General features: G+C 36.4%; 1 protein-coding gene across 50 annotated transcripts in view; it reads right to left on the reverse strand.

Moving 5' to 3' along the window:
- The window catches only part of CFAP20DC (CFAP20 domain containing), a 304345-nt gene that overhangs the window by 119362 nt on the left and 160360 nt on the right, over positions 1 to 24623 (reverse strand). For 44 of the 50 annotated variants that reach the window (XM_054682027.2, XM_054682023.2, XM_063805987.1 and 41 more), the window contains 6 exons: positions 21971 to 22135; positions 8076 to 8212; positions 7238 to 7400; positions 5728 to 5847; positions 4478 to 4600; positions 1463 to 1797 (listed from right to left, as the gene is read on the reverse strand). In XM_054682027.2, the coding sequence (XP_054538002.1) occupies positions 1463 to 1797; positions 4478 to 4600; positions 5728 to 5847; positions 7238 to 7400; positions 8076 to 8212; positions 21971 to 22135 (1043 nt within the window). Of the gene's footprint in view, positions 1 to 1462; positions 1798 to 4477; positions 4601 to 5727; positions 5848 to 7237; positions 7401 to 8075; positions 8213 to 21093; positions 21181 to 21970; positions 22136 to 24623 lie in introns of those variants that run through there. The other 6 variants (XM_054682024.2, XM_054682022.2, XM_063805962.1 and 3 more) reach the window with 3 other exon arrangements.

The following is a 24623-nucleotide window of genomic DNA, read 5'->3' on the forward strand; positions in this document are numbered from 1 at the left end:
TAAAGGGCAGATTATCCATAATACTTCCCTCATAGTTTTCCAGAGAACTACCATCTCCCACCTACCATGAAATGCCCACTATTAGAGTAATGCTTTTGCGTTAGTAAGAGAGATTGTGCTGTGCATATGGGAAGGGGATGAGTCTATTCTATTCATAAAATGAACTGAATTAATCAGCCAGTTTAGACCATGGAAGGATTATCAGCTGGGATGAGGACATTATTAGGTGCTGAAGACAAATGTCCATGTTTTTATAGCTTTATGTTATTAAAGGTGAAAGGAACAAATGTGTCCAGCAGCAACACTTAAAATGCTAGCATCAAATGCACTACTTATGTATAAAAGGATTTGCAGTAGGTTATGTTTGGTATGACTAATTGTTTCATGACACTCAGAAGCAAGAATATTGTGAAAAGAGGATCCTCTATGCGCTTTGCTGAAGAAACTCATTAAAAGTTGAAAAAACCCAGAATTACTGCTTAAACAATCCCACTATATTCTCAACTGCCTCCGAAGGTTGGTGCTATGGACTTAATCTGTGCCTCACTGTCCAAAAAGGATTCTTAATCAGTTACGTTATAAAAATATTTTGTGGGCACATATAAAAAGGTTTTCTAGTTATTTCTATAATTTCTATATAGAAAAGCTTTGTACATTTTCACTAACCCTAAAGTTGATCGTATTCTGCTTTTAGAATAAATTTTTCCAGAAAGTATGAATGACCATTGTTAAAAATAACGCTGAAGAAAATCCACGACTAAATGCACTTCCTATGGGGAAAAAGTTATCAATGTATTAGGTTTTAAACAAATATTTCCAAATTATATTCAGTTTGATTTGAAACATTTTAAAACTTTTTATGAATTTGCTAATTTATAGGATATATCTGTATTCTAAATAATTGCAAACAGAAAATCTCCTGTAAGGCAAGTCCCAGCACTAATCCACAACTCATTATCTAAACTTTAATTGGCACAACTCTTCAAATTCTGGGACCATATGGAAAATAATGAGTCCTAATAGGTCTAAGGCGAAAAGATGGCAGGGGAGTAAGGAAGCCAGAAAACCATCAATTTAGAATGCTTAGCAACTGCAACACAATTTCTCCAGAGATCTAGAACAGTATATTCTCAGTGTTTTACTGGTCTTGCTATCACAGCACTAAACTGCATATCGTTTCTCATTCTGTGATTCAAAGATTAAAATGAAAAAACAGAAAGAAACCCAAAACTGGTTTCTATAATTAAAAGTGAAATTGGCTGACTGTTAATTAAAAAAAAAAAAAGACAGTAGTTTAAAGTTACCATAACAACCTGATGCAACTGTTGACTGACATGGCAATCTGTTGCATTTTTATAAATAGCAGTTGATTTTCCCTCTTTCATTTCAACTTGTTTTAGTGCTTATTGGAGCTAAGGAAACAACTGTGCTTCAAGACTACTTCACTTATCAAGCAGTGTACCTCTTCACTGCTGTCGCCGCCGTAAAAATCATCCTCTGATTGGGTGTCTCTGCTTGTCACACTGTTATCCTCTTTTAGATCCAAAATAAATGAGAGCTCCTCTGGGGACATAGTCTGAGTCTTTCCATGAGGTGCTGATCGTGGTCTTGATGAAAAAGTGAAAATGTCCTTTGGAACACTCTGGGATTCCTCTGCCTGCTGGTCATGTTCACTCTCTTTGCTGGCTTCCAGCCACAGGTGTGATGGGTTGCAGGAGTCATCACCCAGAAGTAGAGACTGTCTGCTGGATGCCAGATATGAAATGTGATCAGCATTTTCAGGAAAAATCCACTCATCTGACAGTTGGAAAAGATGACAAAAATTAGAGCAGTAATCCATAAAAGTGTTATTTTTATTTATTTATTTTTAGTTTTAGTTTTTGAGACAGTCTCACTCTGTCGCTCAGGCTGCAGTGCAGTCACGCGATCTTGGCTCACTGCAACCGCCGCCTCCCAACCTTCAAGTGATTCTCCTGCCTGAGCCTCCTGAGTAGGTGGGATTACAGGTGCATGCCATCATGCCCGGCTAATTTTTGTATTTTTAGTAGAGATGGGGTTTCACCATGTTGGTCAGGCTGGTCTTGAACTCCTGACTTCATGATCTGCCCGCCTCGGCCTCCCAAAGAGCTGGGATTACAGGCATGAGCCACCGTACATGGCCAAAAGTGTTATTTTAGGCAGGTAGTTAGGCTAAAATTTCTTGTTGTTGAAACAGATTTATCAAATAACGCAAAGCCAAGGAATGCAATTTATAGACCATCTTGTAACCTGCTAAACACTCAACCCATACATCAGTGCCTATAGCTATGGGCAACTCATTTGCACTTCCTCTCCATTTGAGTTGAAACACTGACCAGGAAATTTGTAAGTCTGAAATAATTATCACCTGTCTTGCAGCAAGTTCTTCACAGGACAACCTTATTAATTTGACATTCCAGAGGGGGGAAGTCTTCCAAATCTAAAAGGGGTCGAGTTACTAATATCTCCTTTTAACTGCAGGAGGACAGAGTACTTAACCAGCTTCTTTAAAAAAATATCTGGTCTTAATTCAGATTACAAATCATGGAGGAGAGGAAGCCATGACAAGGTTGGCAGTCATTTCCTCTCTATTCTACTGATTCAAACAGGACAATTCACAGACTAAACCAAGCAGACTTTTCAAGTAATAGTAAATTCACAGAAATATTTGCTAATCCAAGCAGTGGATTCTGCTGGGTGAAAAAGGTCTTTATGTTTAAGTTTACAAGAGACAATGTTTTGATATAAAAACCTTTTAGCACATTATTGTTTTCTTTAAAATACCGTACACTACAGGGAAATATATATTTTATCAAAACTTTTAAAGACTTCAATCTTTCATATCACATTGAGATAGAGTTTATAGCTCTATGATCCTGATGAATTGGAAAAGACAGATCTTTATAATGATATCGTTGAAAGCATGCTTTCTTCTTTAGAATGACAGTAGGAAAAAGGTGAGCATTTTCTCAATGTAGTCTTTTTTTTTTGAAATTTGCTTTTTTTTTTTTTGCAGCTTATTTCATTGGTAAAATCTTGCAGAATCACAGTGTGGACATGGTAATTTTACACCTGATTCTTGAATCATATTATATTTATGATCACAATAAAAGTAACCAAGAGAGATCTAAGATTTGCAACTCTAAAGCCTACAATGCAAAAGCAAAAGCAAAAGAACCCATAAAAATCTTTAATAAAAATAACTTTGATGGTACAAATAAAACACAATTGCCTTTATCTGTTTCTTAACTTACGGCTACCATTACATAACATAACTTGCCTGTAAAAAGGGTGATCAATGTATACTTCCTAGAGAAAACCTACCAGGGACAAGGCTTTCATATATTGAGGGACATGAGTCTGTAGGCATATGGCCAATGGCAGGCTGAGTCTAGTTCTTCTGACCACCTTCACAGAGGGGTGCAGGGGCATATGGTCCTGAGTCACTGTAGCTTTGGGCCAGTGAACTCAACGGATTCACTGGGCTCCCCTATTTTGGACAGCAAACCCTTTTGCATGGTGCTGGGTACATGACAGTGCTTTGTAAGCAAATTAGGTGCTTTACAAATGCTGAGAAATGTTACAAAAGTCAATAGGTTGCATTATGTATATGGATATGTGAAGAAAACAGAGGAAAATATACTGAGAATCTTCATTATGCACTTAAACAATTTGTATGACCTATTGCCAAACATATTATCAACTGTCAAAAAGTCAAAGTAAAAGGAGTGTTTTACACCAAACTAACTCTAATTATCTCACTGCCACATGCTTTTTATGGAATTTGCAGTTTTACCTCAAGTATTTCCATATCAATTGTAATGAATAATTTGGTGTGTTTTCTTAGAAAAATATGTAAATTACTGTGTAATCACAATATTGCAGCAAACAAGATAAATGCAAGAATGATCACCTAAACATCTAATTAGTTTTTCCACACAGTCAGATTTATGCTAGAGACACTAATTGCACCTAACATTTTAATGAAGGTTTCAACATTGCATAAATAAGACTGACAAACCACAAACAATTTTCATTTATTTTCTTTTTTCCCTTGCTCAAAAACAATTTGCCTTTGTAAAAGTAGCACACACCTGCTAGGCAAGATATGTTGATGGGCTCAATGCTCTCAGCTCCAACCATCTCCATTATAAAGAGGACTGGAGAAACCCAACAACTGGTCATCTTTGGGGAGGGTGACCATGCCATGGGAAAATGTCAGTTTTAAACTTTCATTCTGAACAGGATGACCAGTGCATTAAAACTTGAAAATAAAAAAATACTCTTTCATCCATTAAAGTTTGACATAAAATTGAGGTTAAATAAGAAGATTTACACAAACTTACACATTTTAGCAAATCGGCTGCATCACCACTTTTCAAAATGACTGGATTTGAAATATTTACCATATTTACATTTTATTCATTATTAACAGATATGGTGTAATAAAGATGCCAACCTGATTGATCAGGAGACTGGGGTCCTAGAGTGCCGGAGTTCAACAGCTCTGCTCCTTGTTGGGACACAGTGGTGAGGATAGTTGATGCTTTATCTTCATTCCTATTATTTCCTGAAGGGCTACCTTTATTGAGATATATATTTTCCATCTATTACTTCTTTTGAAATGTATAAAAAGTAATTTTAGAAGAATGGTTTACTTTGGTATACTTTACTATTTGATCATTTAAAAGCAAATTAGAGGTAACAATATGAATTACATGCAGTTTTTTTTTCAGTAGACTGTTTTAAGCTGCATTTTTATAGAGGTTCACCTTAAAATTCTTTGATACTTACACAGGGATATTTTAGATTAAAGTTTTACAATATGTGATAAAAAGAATGCCAAAACCCATAAAATTTTTAAAGGATCTTATATTTTTTCCCTTGGGTTCCACATGAAATGAAGTGAGTTTTCTTTAAATTATAATTCTTACTAAATGGGACTCTTTTTGGCCAAGCTTTTTTCATCAGCATGTTAAGAAAATGGATCTTAAGGCATTATTGCAAAATTAATTTTTCTATCTACTCTTTTATAAAAAGCATGAAACCTAGCAGGCTAAATTTCAGCCAACCCAGGAATCTTACATTTTTGAGAAATTAGGCTAACAGATGTGTACATGATACACTGGGTGGGATTCAGGATAGACTGATATATGTGTATACTAATCTATATATATATGCCTCGAATCCAATATTTAAGGGAATAACTATAATGGCCACGTATTTGTCTAATGCTTTACCAGTTGCGAAGAGTTTAAATTTTAACCTAGAGTATAACATATGGTGAAGAATCCAAAGGGAGAGACAGCAAATATAAACAACAATCTGAAAAGAGCCCAATTTAAAAAGACACAAATGAAACATAAAGATTACAATAAAGTTCCATTTTAGTAAAGTCTGCTAGTGGGAACTTCTATCACATTTGGGCCATTTTTTTCAAAAACAGTAATTTAAGCTTATTCAGTCTTTGAGAGTAAAAGTAGGAATTCCTTTATTTCTGTGGTACTGTCTATTTAATCCAGCAAATCTCCATTAGGGATCTGGAGCAATTCTTTTGCAGAAAATTTGATTTCCATAATCCTTGTAGAACAGACATTTATATTTTAAATGGATTGGTTCATAATCCTTTGAAATTTACAACCTGCAGAGAGAGATTCGATTGCCCTGAATAATATACAGATATAAGATAGGATTGAAATAGTGCCATACCGCTGGGTGTCTCTGTCCTTTCTCTGCTGGTACTTTTTAACCGTAATCTTCTTCTGTTATTATTCTTATCTGCTGATGGTTCTTGAGGGGGATGCGGATGCATAATATGTAGATTGGCTGCTACATTTTCATATCAAAGCACAAAAGCCAGAACAGAAAGTGCTATATGGCTTGAAGTAACTCAGTAAATATAATTATCACTATAATGAGAATATTCATGTATAATTTTGACATAATGTGAAGATACATCAAAAATACAACTTCGTAGAAAATAGGCATTTATTCCTATTCCAATATTGGGATCCTATCAGGCTTTCAAAATTACTGAAACACTTTATTCATGTAATATAACCTTATAGAGGGCTAAAGTAATTTGACTAATGTTAATCATACAACATGGTATATTAAAAAACATTACAAAATGAAACTGACAGCCAACGCAGAAAAATTACTTCTTCCTTTAAAAGAGGAAGTGTCGATAACTATACTTTCAACAAGAGCTTAGAGAGCAGCTTCCAAAAGAGCCCTGGAGAACTGAGGTCAAGCTGAAGAAGAACTTTTAAGTATGATTTAATTTTGCAATAATAATAATCATAGCAGCATTTAACATTTCCTGAATGCTTAATTTCTTGGTGCAATATGATACACTTAACTGGTTTTTCCCCTGAATCCTCACAATGACCCTTTGAGGCACCTGTTATTTATTATTAGTATTAGTGCCAGTAGTAATGCCATTCCCATTTTACAGAGGAGAAAACTAAGGTTCACAGCGTTTAAGAAACTTGATCAAGGCCTCACTGACAGGCAGCTAGGGCTGGATTTCTATTTATCCATTTCCTTATTTCAGTTTCATACTCCACGAGGGAAATTTTCTGTGACAGTGATCATTAATTTGTAAATAATATAAAATGAACTTAAATGTCCTCCCTTTTCAACTCTCAGTAAAGTCAGATCAGTAAGGGTAGAAAAAGTGACAGGGAATTCTAAGTCTTGGGTTCTGGTCTAAATTATTTCTAAAGGTTACAAACTGCAAATCACTTTACCTCTTTGCTTGACTTTAAATCTCTATCTGTAAAATGGAACAAAAATCCTTTTTCACTTACAGGGTTTATTTTATTTTTGTTGTTGTATCAGTGAGAGAAAAGAAAGAGTACCTTACAAATGGAAGAGATTAATTAAAAGATAATATTAAGCTAAGAACACTTAAAATGCACATGGCATTTCCAAAATAAGTGATAATGGAATGCTACTTTATTTCTACATCAGTTGCCATAAAATAAAACACAGGGTATTATAGCAATTTGAAATAATGGAGAAAACAGAATGATAGATTTCAGAAGCTAATATAAGAATTTCAAATATATTTCAAAATCGACCACCCTTTTCATTATTAAATGACAATTCTCTAGACTTAAGATCTAGACTTGAATATGACTGCTGATTTATCTTAACAAGAACATTTCTCACTATTTTCACTAGCTATCAATCTTTATGCATGATTATTTCTTACCATGAATAGGTACAGTCTGCTTTATTTGGTGAATATTTTCTTTATTTCCTTGTTCCTCAGACTCAGGTATCAGCAAGGCTGACATTTCTGTACCGTTAACACATTTCTCTACAGTGGACGGCTGGCATGATCGGTTATTTTTGGACCCAACGGATCTCACTGTCTGTAAAGGAATTAATCTGTACATTTTAAAATATAGCAACTACATTTGTTTTCTGTAGAAGCTATATAGAAAACATAATATTTGGACCAATGAAGAGTGAGAAAAAAACTAGAGGAAATGAGGTTAAGATGTGAAGAAAAAGGAAATTATTATAGGAAATTAGAAACGGAAGGAGAAAAATAATGAGATAACATAGAAGACATGCAAGTCTCCTAGACACATAAATTAAAATGTGCTTATTTGCTACACTCCATCTTCAGTAGGTAGAAGCCGAATTAAAAATCACTGCGTATGTCAGAAATTCGGAGGAAATTAAAAATAAAAAACCTAACATTTGAGAATCTGTTCATCCTAAGGTGTCTGGTTATGATCCAACTCCTCTGAAAGAGACGGCAAAATGTGCTCACTTATATTTGCCTTTAAATTTTGTGAACATATTTAATGAAAAGAATACTCGAAAATGTTAATTATGTTGATATGACAAAAAGGAAACACTTTTGAAGTCTTTTAAAATCCAGAATTTCTGTTCCAAATTTATTCAAGCCTTCTGCTTTTGGCATGTAGTGTCTGTCTGTCTGTCTGTCTTTCCCTCCCTCCCTCCCTCTACAAGGGGAAGACACTCTTCCCTTACCAGGTCACTTGTGCTTAGATAAGCTCTCCAAACCTTGCTCCTACCTCGCTGGATATCTTCATGTTATTCCTTCTGCCAGAGAGTGGAGGTGGCCCAAGAACTTTGGATCCAAATGCGATATGACAAACATCTTGATTTTTACTGTTCCGTGTAATACTTGTTCCTCTGTTAATGAACTGATCTGTTTTGTTAAAGGAAGGTAATAATAGTCCATTAATGGGTGTAATGACAAACATCACACTGCAATCTTTCTAAAAATCCAGTCCAGGTGCCATAGGATCCAAATCCCCCCTCCCCCCTCAGCATGCATTAAAAACACAGATACTAGGGCCCAACATCAGAGATACAAGACGTATAGAATTAGGATCTTGGCAGTATCACAGTACATTTAATAAGTCCCCCCAAGTAATTTTTATACTCACCATCATTTGAGAACCACCACCACAAAGTTTTTCTTTAAAAAAAAAAAGAAAAAAAGGAAAACCTAAAACTAAAAAATACATCTTATTTTCTCTTTAAGGAAATAATTTAAATATAATTATTCAACTCAACCTAACAAACATTTAACTGAGTATTCTCTCAGGCATTTCCTAGAGGCTGTCAGTGACACAAAATGGAGAATGGAGAGGCGGATAAGACCAGTAAACAGGTCACCAATGTAAGGCAGGCCAGTGGCAATGAAGAATAAGTGAACCCTTCATGGACCCTGAATGACGGATACAATTTCAAGAATAAGAGATGTAGGATGCCCTAGGCAGAAGAAAGTACCAGAGTAAAGGCATGGAAGAAGGGAAGGGCAGGGTGTACCTGGGAGTCAGGAAGTGGCTGGTTTAGCTGGAAGGAGAGGCTAGGGTCATACTGAAAAGAGCCTTAAAATGTGAAGAGCCTATTCTAAATTTGGTAGGCAACAAGGAATCCCTGAAGGTTTTAGAGAGAAAGAGAGCAAAACAGTGTCACCTTCAGGATAGGGCAGGTGTGCTCACCAAATCCTGCTGCCTTCCCTTCTGCACACACAGCTAAATTACATTTCTGAGCATACCCTGCAGTTATATGGGCCGCATGACTGAATTCCGACTTTTCTTTTCTTTTTTTTTTTTTTTGAGACAGAGTCTTGCTTTTGTCACACGAGCTGGAGTGCAGTGGCATGTTCTTGGCTCACTGCAACCACCGCCTCCTGGGTTCAAGCGATTCTCATGCCTCAGCCCCCTGAGTAGCTGGGACTAGAGGTACACGCCACCATGCCCAGCTAAGTTTTGTATTTTTAGTAGGATGGGGTTTCACCCTGTTGGCCAGGCTGGTCTCGAACTCCTGACCTCAAGTGATCCACCTGACTCAGCTTCCCAAAGTGTTGGGATTATGGGTGTGAGCCACTGCACCTGGCCCCATGGGATTGAATTCTGGCTAATGAACTGTGAGAAGTTTCAGCCATTTCCTGGCCCCCAAAACTCCCAGCAGAATCCCCCATGCTCTCTATTCCCTCGCCTCCTGACTAGATGCAGAAGATCTTGTGGAGGACTTTCAGGGCTCCAGGGAAGCCACTAGATGCAGGTCCCTGAATGATGACATAAAAGGCTTCCCAAGGAACTCCTGATTGGACTACAACTGAGGGGTTCTTTGTGACTGCAATTAGCCTCCTCTGACTAACAGGGCAGGTGAGGGTGATAGCCTTTAACTCATAACACTGCCCATTACCTAGAAAGCCTTCTGCTGTGACCCACCTGTAAGACAGGACCAACTTAAACATTACAATGATGGTCCCAAGTAAGTCCACATTTGCCCACCAGTCCTGGACATATATAAGCTACTGGCCACTTCCTGCCTGACCTACTCCCTGCAAAAATTCCTCTAGCTAGCTAGTTGGTCTCATTAGCCTCTGCTGTAGAGCTATAATTTTACATGTAGGGGGATTAAAAACCACTCCTATGCATCAGTCTTAAAAAAAAAAAAGACACATGGGTTTGTGAAAATATACCATACTCAGCAAGATCCAGATATTTAGGTCTGAGTGGAAGTAGTGTGTGTATGTATGGGTGTGTTTTGGGTCTGTTTTTGTGTTTGTAATAGATAAATCTGAAGATAAAGGCAAGGGCTAGATTGCTGAAGTGAACTGAAAGAATTTTTGCTGAACAGGAGACATGAGGTAGATGTTGAAGCGGTGAGGAGGTATAAACCATGTCATTTTTCTTGAAATTCTGGAAGCCCTATTAGGTAGGAGAGAAATTCCATTTGTCTAAAGGGCAGAATCAGAACTAATGAGAAGAATTTACTTCAGGAAGCTTTTAGTCCAACACAAGGTTTATCTTTCTCTAAATATGTCTGGCTGTTGAGGTGATAAATTTTTTGTCATTTTGAAGGCATTTGAGCAGAAGTCTGGATAGCTATGCTGGATGCTGTAAGGCAGCTGTTCAAGCAGAATTCCGGATTCCTATTCTGGATGCTGTCAGGCAGGTCCTCAAGCAGAAGTCTGGATAGCTGTGCTGGATGCCGTAAGGCGGGTGCTCAAGCAGAAGTCTGGATAGCTATTCTGGATGCTGTAAGGCAGGTGCTCAAGCAGAAGTCTGGATAGCTATTCTGGATGCTGTAAGGCAGATGTTCAAGCAGAAGTCTGGATAGCCATTCTGGATGCTGTAAGGCAGGTGCTCAAGCAGAAGTCTGGATAGCTATTCTGGATGCTGTAAGGCAGGTGCTCAAGCAGAAGTCTGGATAGCTGTGCTGGATGCTGTAAGGCAGCTGTTCAAGCAGAATTCCAGATAGCTATTCTGGATGCTGTCAGGCAGGTGCTCAAGCAGAAGTCTGGATAGCTGTGCTGGATGCCATAAGGCAGATGTTCAAGCAGAAGTCTGGATAGCCATTCTGGATGCTGTAAGGTAGGTGCTCAAGCAGAAGTCTGGACCAGCTATGCTGGATGCTGTCAGGCAGGTGTTCAAGCAGAAGTCTGGATCAGCTATGCTGGATGGTATAAGGCGGGTGCTCAAGCAGAAGTCTGGATAGCTATGGTGGATGCTGTCAGGCAGGTGTTCAAGCAGAAGTCTGGATAGCTATTCTGGATGTTGTCAGGCAGGTGTTCAAGCAGAAGTCTGGATAGTTATGCTGCATGCTGTCAGGCAGGTGCTCAAGTAGAAGTCTGGATAGCTATTCTGGATGCAGTTAGGCAGGTGTTCAAGCAGAATTCTGGATAGTTATGCTGGATGCTGTCAGGCAGTTGCTCAAGTAGAAGTCTGGATAGCTATTCTGGATGCAGTTAGGCAGGTGTTGAAGCAGAAGTCTGGATAGCTGTTCTAGATATTGTCAGGCAGGCGTTCAAGCTGAAGTCTGGATAGCTGTTCTGGATGCTGTCAGGCAGGTGTTGAAGCAGAAGTCTGGATAGCTATTCTGGATGCCGTAAGGCAGATTCAGACATCAGGTGACTCCTTAATTTATATCTCTTAGCCTTGTCCTCTCTTCTGAGCTCCACTCCTTATATCCAGTAGCCTCTTTACCAGCTCCTCTTCAGTGTCTGAAAGGCACTTCAAACTGGAAACCTGGTCTAATGAATGGGACCACAATCCATCCGGTTTGAAAAGTCAGAATCTAGGTGTCATGCTTGACACCTTCCCCTGATCTCTCCATATCCAATCCATGTCCACTTCCTTCCATCTCCTCCACCAGCACTGACATCCTCCTCCTCCTGGATGATGACAAAGCCTTACTGTGTGACTTACTGTGTCCACGCTGGTGCCCCATGCCATCCCCCCTCCAAAATGCAGCCAGAGAGGTTTTATACAAACATAAATCTAATTGAGTCATTTCCTTTCCTTCACTTAAAGTTCTTCAGTGGCTTCCCTGCTGCTCTCAGGAGTAAGACGAAGGCTCTTAACATTGCCCGCAAAACCCTGCATGTTCTGACATGTCCGAGTATCTTACACCTCTCATTTTCTGCCCTCTCGGTAGACGGGCCTTCTCAGTTCTTCCTGCCTACTAGAGTGTTTGTGTATGCTGTTCATGGCAAGAAGGCTTTTCCTTTCCCTCTTGACCTTTATGCCTCAGCTCACATATCATTTCCTCAGACAAGTCTTTGCAGACCTTTCTGATTAGGGTAAGTTCCTCCAATATAGGCTCTTCCATAAATTTTCCCTCATAGAACTTGTCAGAATTGAACTTTTACACATGTCCATGGGATTCTCTAATTAACGTGTGCTTCAGTAGACATAAACTCAGTGGCCTGCTTCTGTCCCCCTGAACTGCCAGCACCTAGCCCAGTGCTTGACACAGAATAGGCACATAATAGTTCCTTGCTGAGCAAAATGAATGATTCATTAAATGAAATGAGTCAGAAGGGAAGTTGGATTAAATGACTCAAATATGTCTAAGTATGGTTTGAAGTTCATTTTAAGAGAAATCTACCTGGGAGTTCTATGTGTGAATCAAAAAGGAAGACTAGGCAGGTCTGGGCAACTCCAGGACATGAGGGATGAGAGAGAAGGGATAACAATGAACAAAATGTTGATGTTCTCATAAATGATGATGCTCTCAACAGTAGCAGTGCTATGGCACTGCAGTCAGATGCTATTTGGATTACACATGAAATTTCCTAGTGTCACCAAATAGACTTGGTTATGTGTGCATATGTATTTTTTTTTACCAGCTATTTATATTCAACTGGAGTCAACAAAACAGTCTCTCACGATTGACAATAGGAAGAAATGACACTCACATTCCAGAGCAACTGGAAAAATCTATTATAGTCAATATTTGTGCCTTTTGTGACTAAGTAGAACAAATTCTAGACTATTCATTTGGTTCTCAAATGTTGATTTTTTCAGAGAAAAATGGGTGCGGAGAGTAATGAAGGGCTCTGTGGGACATGGTGTGGGCCTGGGAGGGAGTTCTGTACCAGCACGTGGCCTTTCTTCCCTCTTCCAATCCTGGGAGCTCAATGTTCAGCTAAGGGCCATTTTTCTGTTCAAATATTTTACAAGAACAATTTCCTGATGTTTTTTCATATTCTTTCTCTATAAGGAAGTTTCCCCTCAATCGATGTAAGTTCTTTTGTAGAAAGACCATTAATTTGGCACAGTAGGTACCTCCATCAGCTGAGCCCAGCTTAGCCTATTGTAGACAATGGATAAATCTCACCAAATTATGGAAAATTAAAAATTAAAAAGAACTTTTGTGGGGAGGGAGTATTTTAGAAATCATACTGACACAGTTCCAACTAAAATTTGACAAAATGAACATATTAACCAGTTCTTAGTTATTAACAAAATTAAAACTAAATACTTCAAATTTCTTAGAGGAATCTCTTGCTTAGTAGTGGACACCCAGTGTCTATTAAAGATACACCCACACCTGATATGCTATCATTCCCAAATCACAGAAAACAGACATTCTATATTTCATAATCCTATCTACTATAGAATTTACTTAAAGAGTAATCTACCACAGTATATTTAAATTAATGTTTATTTTTAAAAATTTTGCACATTTGGTACACTTTATTTTTCACAAAGCAAAGTATACCAATATTCCACTATTTAGTATCTCTTTAATAGACCTCGTTAAACTTGTTATTATAATGAACACACCAATTCTTAAATCCTGCTTCACTTTAAAAAATCTGTGTATAATCATATTAATTGTCACAATTATCTCTATAAACATGTATTGTGCTATGCATCTACCATAATCGGGTCCTAATTAACACCTACTAAGAAAAGTAATTTAGAACTTTGGTTTCTAAAATAAAAAGCAGATGAGACAAAGTTTCCATAATGAGAAAAATCTTAATAAAAGAAAACTACAAGCAGAAATGCGTGCTTTTGAATTCTAAAAGGAGCTCTTTTAAGAGCTGATATCAATATGCATAATATAAGGTTAAAAATCAAGATTAGATTAAAGTCATGCTCTAGGCATTTCATTTCCTTGAGTTTGTGGAAAATGAACTTGGTGTAGGTCAGAGATGTTACCACTAATTATTTTCCTATTTTACTGAGGGGTACATGCCTTTGTAGTTAGATTGTAAAACCTGAGGGTCTACTCTCTAATTGTCTTTTAGAAAAATAAACATTCATTTTTGTCTCAAGATACAATGTTCTAATTATTATAGTCATTTAAATTTGCATGGTTTTCAAAGCTTAACCAGAAAAACCTGTTGAATTTTCATATCTAATCACTGAGGGGTCATGCTCAAGACTTACATCTATTATCTAACAATCAAATTAGAATTAAAGCTGGTACCAAAAGTCCAGACTTTGAATTGGATTACTTTTCATTGTAGTATATGTGCATTGCTATTAAGAATGTAACAAATACAAAAAAGGCTGATCTTGTACAGCAGTATTATTTTAGAAAAGGTACTTAACCTTTCTAAGCCTCACCTCTTCATCTGTAAGACTGGGATAATCGTAGTACTGAAGTCATGGCATTTTTGTTAGAGCACATGAAACAATGCATGTAACATGTTAAACACTGTGCCCAGTAGGGAGTAATGCTATTAATACCTAGTAAATATGCTATTAACACCTTCCACCGTGAATAGTATTTAACAGTTTAGTAAGTCTGTTCACAGTCATTTATTCCTTCCTTCATCCACACTTTGAGCAGTGACCAGGCATTTAGTCGGGCATGTATTGCTCTAGTACTGTGTAAGACAAGGAGTAAGGTGGACACAGCCACCTCCTTCAAAGAGCTCACAGTCTGACGGGCAGACAGATGTTAAAGCAAATAATTTATAAATAACTACATGATTATAGCTGTGATAAGAGCTATGAAGGAACAGTCTGAAAGGTTCTAAGTGTGTTTAACAGGAGCTTCATATCTAGTCTTTGGGGTCAGAGAAATAATGTTCAACTTGAGACTTAAAGGATGATGGATATCAGGATACATGCTCAATCTCTCTGCAATTTCCAATCACCTGTGTGGTGTTATGATTTCATGTCTGCAGAAGAAGAAACTGAGGCTTGCAATGTTTAGAGATCTGTCCATGCTCCGAGCGGGGGCTCAGAAGCCAAGCACCCCAACGCAACTTTGTGTGTGTGTGTGTGTGTGTGTGTGTGTGTTTTAAATTACATATGATGATGCCCTCTGTGGATCAGGAGGGCATTGAAGCAGGTTCTTCCCATATTTTCCAATTCTTCCACTTACTTCCTATGCAATTTTGTAAAGCTATTTAACTAAAAATTTTTGTTTTGCTATCTGAAAAACTGGGTTTATTAATGATTGTATGGCTAAGTATTGAAACTGCACGAATATGATAATTAAGTGCATGTGATGAGGACTAATGGGGTTTATGAGGAATCCAACACAGAACATAATGCCATAATATCCATTTTCAGATGGAAAAAAAATAGGGCTGTGGGGACTGGGGAGGGCGTGGAAAAGGGAGCAGCGCAAATTGAAGTGGCTTCAGTGCCAGGCAGGTAACACATACGTGGCAAGCAGGCACATGCAGAATGTAGGGGAACTGTGGCTAATTTGAGAGTGCAAGCCCAATGTAAACTATTTTAATTAAAAACTTTCTTAGACCTGTTAGAGGACTGTCAGTCTGTAAACCCAGAAAACACAATGAAAAGAAAAGCAAATAGGCAAATGACTAAAGCAGGAAGGGCCCTAGGCAATTAAAATGTCTTCAACTTTTGCAAATAATTAAAACCAGAATGTAGCCTTACCTCATTAATAAAAAGTTTAAGACAGTTTTTGAAAGGCAATAAAATAATATTAAAAACTAAAATTAGATCTCTTTCTCCTCTGAACTGGAGTAGGACCTTAGACAATGTATACATATCATTTTGTGGGTAAAGTTAGGATATTTAGACAAGATAAAAAGTAATAAAGCACAGGATATTGCTTTTCTTCATAAACTCTTAATTTATTAAAAAGTAAGAATTAGCCTACTTTTTTTCTTTACTCTTAATGAGCAAAGAAACTGTTTTTTAGGGAAACAAGTTTATCATTTCAAGAAAACTTTCCATTTTGAATCACTAGCACAGCTTATTTACAAGCCATGGTAGATAATTTCCATCATTTGGGCTTGGAAATAAGGCAAGAGAAGAAGAGAAGATAGCTTCCCAGGAAGATGATGCTTAAAACTATTATGGTCATGAGAAATTGCTTAAAGGGAGTCAGTAGTTAAGAATGCACCTCTGTGCTGGGCGGGGTGGCTCATGCCTGTAATCCCATCACTTTGGGAGGCTGAGGGGGGCGGATCACAAGGTCAGGAGATCGAGACCATCCTGTGAATGGTGAAACTCCATCTCTACTAAAAATACAAAAAATTAGCCGGGCGTGGTGGTGGGCACCTGTAGTCCCAGCTACTCGGGAGGCTGAGGCGGGAGAATGGCGTGAACCCGGGAGGCGGAGCTTGCAGCGAGCCGAGATTGTGCCACTGCACTCCAGCCTGGGCAACAGAGTGAGACTTCGTCTCCAAAAAAAAAAAAAAAAAAAAAAAAAAGAATGCACTTCTGAAACCAGCCTGCCTGGTCAAATCCTAGGCCCAATGCTCACCATTTGATCTCTGCAAGCCTCAGTTCCCTCATCTACAAAATAGTGATTATTGAGTAGAGTTAACAATAATCTATTGTATATTTCAAAACAGCTAGAAGAAAGGTTTCGGATGTTCTCATCACCAAGAAACAATAAATGCTTAAGATGATGGATATGTTAACTTCTCTGATTTCATCATTACACAGTGTGTACATGCATTGAAATATCATGTTGTACCCCATAAATATGTACAATTATTATGTGTCAATCATAAAAAGGGTGATTATGATGGTATCTACATAAAAGGGTGTGAGAGAGGATTAAATGTATAGACTATGTAAAGGGTTCAGTGCTTAGAACGCAATAACAACTACTAAATGGTAGTTCGGATGATAATGATGATGATTTATTGCTAAATACCCTAATCTGCTCAAATTATTTGGCTATCATTCATTCATTTAATCACTCAATCAACAAATACTTACTGAGCTCCTGGTAAGTACTAAGCATTGAGTTAGGTGCTAGGAATACAACAATAAATAGGACCCTGCAGTTCTCAGGCTTACATTTTAGTGGGGGAGACAGTAACAAGGAAGCAATCAAGTAAATAAGAAAATATCAGGTAGTGATAAATGCTGTGCTGAAAGTAAAAACTGGGTGATGTGACAGAAAGAGTGTCTTGGGGGTTGGTGGAGGGCATTGATTATTAGAGCCCCGAGTTCACCAGTAGTGAAAAAGTATCTGAAAATTCACAGTTCAACTAAAATATCTCAAAATTCATACTCATATAGTGTAGATAACCGTATATTATATATTTCCCTATTAAACCATAAACTAAAAAGTTGTTTAATATTTAACTATACATAGACTTTCTTTGTTAATAATTCTTGATTTCCTTCTTATTATATATTTTAATTAAAAATATTGATATTAAACAGAAAAATATATTTTAATTTTATAGCAAGTCTTAGAATTTTTCAAAATACAGAAGAGTATAAAGAAGAAACTAGAAATGTCCCATAATTATCCTGACATCATACAATCATTGACATCAATCATGAATATAGTTGGAAAATTACAATTCTGTAATAGAGAAGGATATGATACTAGAAGTAAAAGTCTTTTCTCACTGCCCCTGCCTCCACTAGTCCCTGTTTTCAAAGGTAATTATCAAGTTTCCTGTGTTTCCTTAAAAATTTTATGCATATATCATATGTAGGTAACTATCTTTTTTATTTCTATCAATGAGATCATACTGAAACAACATTCTTGGTTTCTATTTTTCACTGACTGACACAGCTTTGAGACCTTTCCAGGCCATCACAGGCAGAGCAGGTCATTCTTCGTATAGCTGCATGATATCTTATTGTGTGGTTATTGAGTCAATTCCCTACTGTACACAAGTAGTTTGTCTCTGGATTTTTGTTATTACAAGCAATGTAGTCATAAATATCTAAAGGAGAAATGTAAAAATAGGTATGAGTCAATCCTGCAAAAGTAACACAATTGTCAAACTGATTAAATGAATTTAATATTTAATATTATGTTTTATATTATTAAAGTTTTTTCAATATTTGGCAGAAATTTTACAGAAAAATTAAAATTCACTCTATAAATGGTTTGTGTCATCTTTGTTGTAACAGATTCCACAGATATTGATCAATAAGATCCATATTCAACAGATATTATTTCACACTTAAAATTTTTTTGACAAAAGAATGTGACTAGTTATGTTTCACTTTTATTGAAGATAGGGAAAAAGGATATATGATTCAAACGTAAGAGATGACTGAGTTTATTTTGAATTATCACACATTGGAACTAAAGATTGTGAGATATCTTTAACCAACAATCCTAAGACAAGGCTAAGAAAAAGTCTGAGTTTAGAAAAGAAGAAATTAAAGAGTGTCTTGATTTATTTTGAAGTCAGAATCTAACTCCTCCTTTTAAGTTCTCCTACTTCACAGCAGATTTTTAAAAATTTGAATCTTACTTTCATATTGTGGAACCAAAAGAAGAATTTTTAGTAAGGATTTCACCATTGCCAAAAATAGTTAGATGATTATTTCATGTTTTTTTGCTCGATGCATTAATTTACCCATTTGCAATTGTGCTAGGAGCTAGGGATGTCAGTCTCTTCTCATTTAAAAAGGAGTAAAAATCCAATAAGATGGCTGCTGTGGACAGGAGGGCACTTGGGAAAACTGCCTTGTAATTTTTAAGTAAGTTACTAGTTTTGATTTGTGCTTAGTGGACCACTGCATCTTGTCACTAGCAGCTGAATGCTCAACTTCAATAACCAGATCTGATTCTCTGGTTCATTTAAACTGGGGTCCCATTAATGAAAATAAGATCATCAGATTCCACAGTCTTCTACAATAGTTATTAGTTAATGTGCACTGGGAATTGACAAAGTGAAGAGTGTGAATGCGTGGTTTTTGGAAACACAATTATTTTATTAGTTTCATTAAAAGCTCTTGATCAAGTTATATGCTATTCAACAAAATGCACTCCAAAACAGTTACAAGTTTTAAGGTTTCCTTTTCAGCTTGTGTGAAAACACTAGAAAGCACCCACAGAAAACAGCTACTTCTTTCTCCAGAGGTTTCACTGGGATCTCTCAATATGTGCATTCATAATAAAATATCACAATTTACATGAGTAGCCCATAGTTAATTAAAGAGAACACATTTTCTCATGCAATTCAAATCTCACTGTGGGGAGTCCACTTTTTAGAAAGACACAAAAACAAGTAGTTCAAATGAAGAAATATCTCTTGGCTTTCCCATGATTAAAAAGCCTGTCCTTGGGCATTATTCATTAGCTATACCTTTCAAATGGCTTACACAAAGAACAATAATTATTACAATATTCACTGATAGTAAGCTTCAAAGCTCACAAATGTCAAAATCAGCAATTGAAAAGTATTTACAGAAAGAGGAGCACAAAGTGCAATTTATGTTTGTGTAATCTTAGCTGGCATACATGTGCAAATGAGATTTATTTAAGAAGTGCAATCATAAACCCTATGGTTACAAACGAATATAATTGGGATTCACAGAGCAGAAGAAATATGCTATTAGATGACAATTATTCATTTCTGTATATATGACTCAAGTTCACTATTATGCATTGAGAGCCCTTTTATGGAAATTGCAAAATATATATTAATATCCTCTTTTATGAGTTGGGTTCAAATACGGCCTATGAAAAAGTTTGTGTTTAACATTGAGTTAGTGATGCAATTAATATTTATCCAAATTCCTATTTAATTTCACACATTATAAGTGTCCTTCAACTTTAAATTGAAAAAGACACTTAAAATATCTGGATATAGACTTGCACTTTCATTTAAAGACATAATTAATTCTTAAAATATTAAGCTAGAGAATAAAAGCATTTACAATGGCAAACAATTATCTGATATGCTTTATAGTTTAGCATTCGTTATTGAAACTTATCATAGCATATTAGATACAGATATAGCATTTGTTATAGAACACACTCTTATTTTATTCTGTGGTACATCTTCCATTCAGATTGAATTGTGACCCAAAGTGTTTACAGTAGCTGTCTGGGTAGTCAGATCTTTTTAATCCTTTTATGTATTTATTTTCTCAAGGCTCTTTAATGACCATGGATTGTATACAGTCTCTCTCTGTCTAAATATAGTATATATGGTAAGCATACAAATTCCCATTGTGTGTGCCTGCATTGCTATCAAAAAGTCCTACCTAAAGTTGGTAACTGTGGAAGCAGGTGATTGGGTACACAGGGGTTGTTCATCATACATTCTCTCGAATTTTCTCTAAGTTTGGAAATGTCATAATAAAGGACTAAATAATGTACTGCTTATTTATACATAGTCATCTGCAGGATTTATACTGAAAAGGTTACCAAATAGGTCCCAGTTCTCTGGGAATATACAATTTAGGACATGCAATATGATGAAGATTGACATATAGAAAATATCCCAAGAATAAATGAACATGGAATAAGTATAGAGAATAAAATGAGTTCACTTTTGAAATTTTCATATCATGGTTATCTCTTGTTTCTCCTTGACCTCCTTCAAACTTTGACCACTCTCTCATCCCCATCTATTACCTGAGAATCACTGAGTTTTGCCAGTTTTCCTGGCAGTTGCTCTCAGGGCCATTGCTTTCCACTTTCAAAGCTACTGTGAGTCTGGGCCTTTGCCATTTTAAGCCTGGATTGCTGCAAAGACATCTTAGTTGTGCTCCTTAATCTCTGCTATCACTTGATTTCAAAATTCACCTTGAATCCTGCTGTTAAATTCAACTTCCTAAAACAGAAGTTATCATTTCTCTACCTTAGGATACTGAAGCCCATTTCTCTCGTATTCTTCTAACACAGTCACTCTGCTTATACTAAGGCCCTTCTTATTAATCCCTCAGTAAACTTATCTACCCATTTTGCTGTCTATTTGTCTTTGCTCAGTCTTCTGCTCCATCTTACACTTCCAACAACCTCACATCTATTTATTTATTATAAGTACTTATTTATATAAGTATAGGTTGGATACTTTCAAGATCTACTTCTTCCTCCATACATGTCCTGTGATTACCATCATCATTTTACCTTTCATTCAAATACTTCAGTGTTTGTGAGTGTCACCTGAACGACATGACTTCTATGGGATAAGTGATCCAGTGGTCCATCCTAGGCCAATTAAATCAGAATCCCTGGGGCATAGACATCAGAAAAAAAATTTTTGACATTAAAAATGTCTCTAACCTGCAAGGAGGTGATTCTAACATATAGGTAGTTGAGAACCACTCATCTAGACAATATTAAATTTCTTCATTTGTAAGTACTACTCATTAATTTGGTCAACAGCTCTGGTGTCTATCACAGAGGTAGAACACTGGCAGCCCTGACATGTTTTGTTTGGCCCATGGAGTGTTTAAAAAAAATTTCAGACAATGTTTTAAAATTGGGAGATTTATCATAAACATTCATGTATCCAGCTCCTCTTGAAAAAAAATGGGAGATCTGGTGAGACTGGGCCTGCCTTTTTGAAAGGCAACACTGGCTAGAACTGAATTGTGGCTCTCCCTTCTAGACTAAGGGAGCTTCCAGTTGGCTACAGTCCCCACTACTCCCTACAACTCCCTCACAGGGGCTGAGTGTTAACTGCAATTTAATGTACTATTTGCACAGTGGTTAAAGTTACTGTTTCCCGTAATACCATAACCATTTCTCTCACTGCTGAAGTTGAAAATATTTCTATGTGTCAAATACTCAGGCAACCGGCCCACTTTATTCATTTACGTTATCCTCCTGGCCTTGTTAGTAATCTGAGTTTGTAGCCCCTGGCGTGGTATGTGGCAAGTATACTCTGTTAAGTGCTAAGGATATAGAAGAATGAGGTACAGTGCCCTTTTTGGAGGAAGTCACACTTTATGGGGGAGATGCAGACATATTACACTTATGATTTAGGTGCCTGAGTGTCTACCTGATTCTGCTGATCTTAGAGGATGGCCTCCGAATTTTATTTCAGTTTGGCGAAGTTTAGTCATGTTTAGCAGCTGTGTGACATGTGGAACATCTGTCATTAGTTGACAGCTTCGTGGTATAATATCTGTAGGCTCATCTGTTGAAAAGGGAACACCAGAGACAGCTGGAAATAAAGACAAACATTCATTTTCAAAATGTAAGCCATTTCTGCCAAATGGACATATCATATAAGTGAAATCAATTAAAATTAAAGATTTTAGCATATGACTTTGTACGAGTTATTCAACCTTTCAGCCCTGATTTTCTCATCTGTGAAATGAGCATGATAATTTTACTGCTTACTTCCTAGGGTAGACATGATTAAATGAGATAAAGCTTACACTATATGGAGCAAATTCAGAGAACTATACAATAAATAAGAGCATGCATTGGAAATATTCCATATTTTCTTTTCAATACTAGAGGTGTGACTTGAGAGAACTAGTTAGGTATGTGCCATTTAAGATTTCTGGGAGTACATCAGCTTATTTATATGAGATCAATAAGTACAAAGATATTGAATAACCTAAGCACCCACAGCCATTATATGGGTAAATTAATTTTTTAACTTATTTGAAATAATTTTAGACTTTTAGAAAAGTTAAAAAAAAGTTCAGAGTTTCTTGTTACCCTTTACCCAGCTTCCTCTGTTAACATCTTACCTTTTAATATTTTCAAAATAATAGCTTATTATACTTATAATGATATTTTATTTTAATTTCATTCATGTATATTTATATGGATATATTGTCTCTTAAAAATTGTTTTTTAATTGACAAATAGGAATTGTACATATTCATAGTGATGTTTACATACACATAATATATGGTGAACAGATCAGGGTAATGAGCATATTCATCATCTCAAACATTTATCATTCCTTTTTGGTGGGTACACTCAATATCTTCCTATCTATTTGAAAGTGTATAACATATTATTGTTAACTATAGTCCTCTTACAGTGGTATTCCTCTTATCTAGCCATACATTTGTATTCTTTAATACATCTTTCCCTACCCCTCCCTTCTCCCTACCATTCCCAGCATCTAGTATCCTCTGTACTTCTTTTTACTTCTAAGAGATCAACTTTTTAAAGCTTCCACACGAGTGAGAACACGTGGCATTCAACTTTCTGTTCCTGGCTTATTTCACTTAACATAATGTCCACTTCTATCCATGTTGCTGCAAATGACAGGATTTCATTCTTTTTTATGGCTGAATAGTATTCCATGGTGTATGTATACCACATTTTCTTTATTCATTCATCTGTTGTTGGACACCTATGTTGATTCTGTATCTCAGCTATTATGAATAGTGCTGCAACAAACATGGGAGTGCAGATGTCTCTCTGTAATTTTCTTTTTAGTAAATTTTCTGTTCATGTTTGTAAGCCATTTTACTATTAGTACATTTTTCCTATTTACTTATATGACCTCTTTTATAGTAAATATATTAAGCCTTGTCATTTGTAGCAAGTGGGAATATAAATTAGTATTAATATCCTAGAAAGACTTTACTATGTGTACCAAAGTCTTAAAAATGTTCATACCATTTTACTCAGTAATTTCATTTTATGAATCTATTCTAAAATTAAAAAAATTAGAAACTCAAGGATCTATGCAAATAAGCGTTTATAATTTCTGAAAAATAAACAACTTAAATTTCCAGCACTTGAGGAGTGTTAAGTACATAACAGTGTTTCATGGGATGAGACAGTAAAGAGCCACAGTAAATTGAATTTATGAAGATGTCTTCACGATATGGGAAAGGCTTGAGATAAGAAGTTAAATGAAAAAAACAGATACAAAAAACTCTATCTCAACCATAGAAAATAAATTTATAAAATGTATGAATGGGTTGGGTGTGGTGGCTCAAGTGTGTAATCCCAGCACTTTGGGAGGCTGAGGTGGGAGGATTTCAGACCCAAGTTCAAGACCAGCCTGGGTAACATAGCCATACCCCATATCTCTTTAAAAAAAAAACCAAAAAAATTAGCTGGGCATAGTCCCAGCCACCCAGGAAGCTGAGGTGAGAGAATCACCTGAGCCTGGGCGGTGGAGGCTGCAGTGAGCTATGATTGCACAACTGCACTTCAGCCTGGGAGATGGAGAAAGACCCTGTCTTAAAAAAAAGAAAAAGAAAAAGAAAAAGAAAAAAAAGTGTGAATGGCAAAAAAGACTGAAAGGAAATATACCAAATGAAACTAACTTAGGTGGTTAGCTCAAGCATAGTTTTTAATTTTATTCTTCACAATAATTTCTATATATGTTTGATTTTTATGAGTAAAGTTTCTGTTTTTAGAATGTAGTGGAAAATTTTGTGTGTATATATGTGAATGTATGTAGTCAGGAAAATTCAACCAATCATCCCCCAAAAAACTTCCTTATGTAAAATTCTCACAATTTATAAAAGCAAATAGAAGAGGTTTCTGTGCATCCTAGCCATGACATTTTTCTAATTAGATCCTAATGTCCTAATCTGAAAAAGGAAAATCAGTCATCTAACTAAAAACTTAAATACTCATCAGCAATGCAATGATTTCTAAATGTCCTAATGCTCTAGTCATTAAAAATGCACTAGATTTACAAATATTAGTTTTCAGATGTTTTGTCC

Source organism: Pan troglodytes, chromosome 2 (assembly GCF_028858775.2).
Source record: "Pan troglodytes isolate AG18354 chromosome 2, NHGRI_mPanTro3-v2.0_pri, whole genome shotgun sequence".
Classification (NCBI taxonomy): domain Eukaryota; kingdom Metazoa; phylum Chordata; class Mammalia; order Primates; family Hominidae; genus Pan; species Pan troglodytes.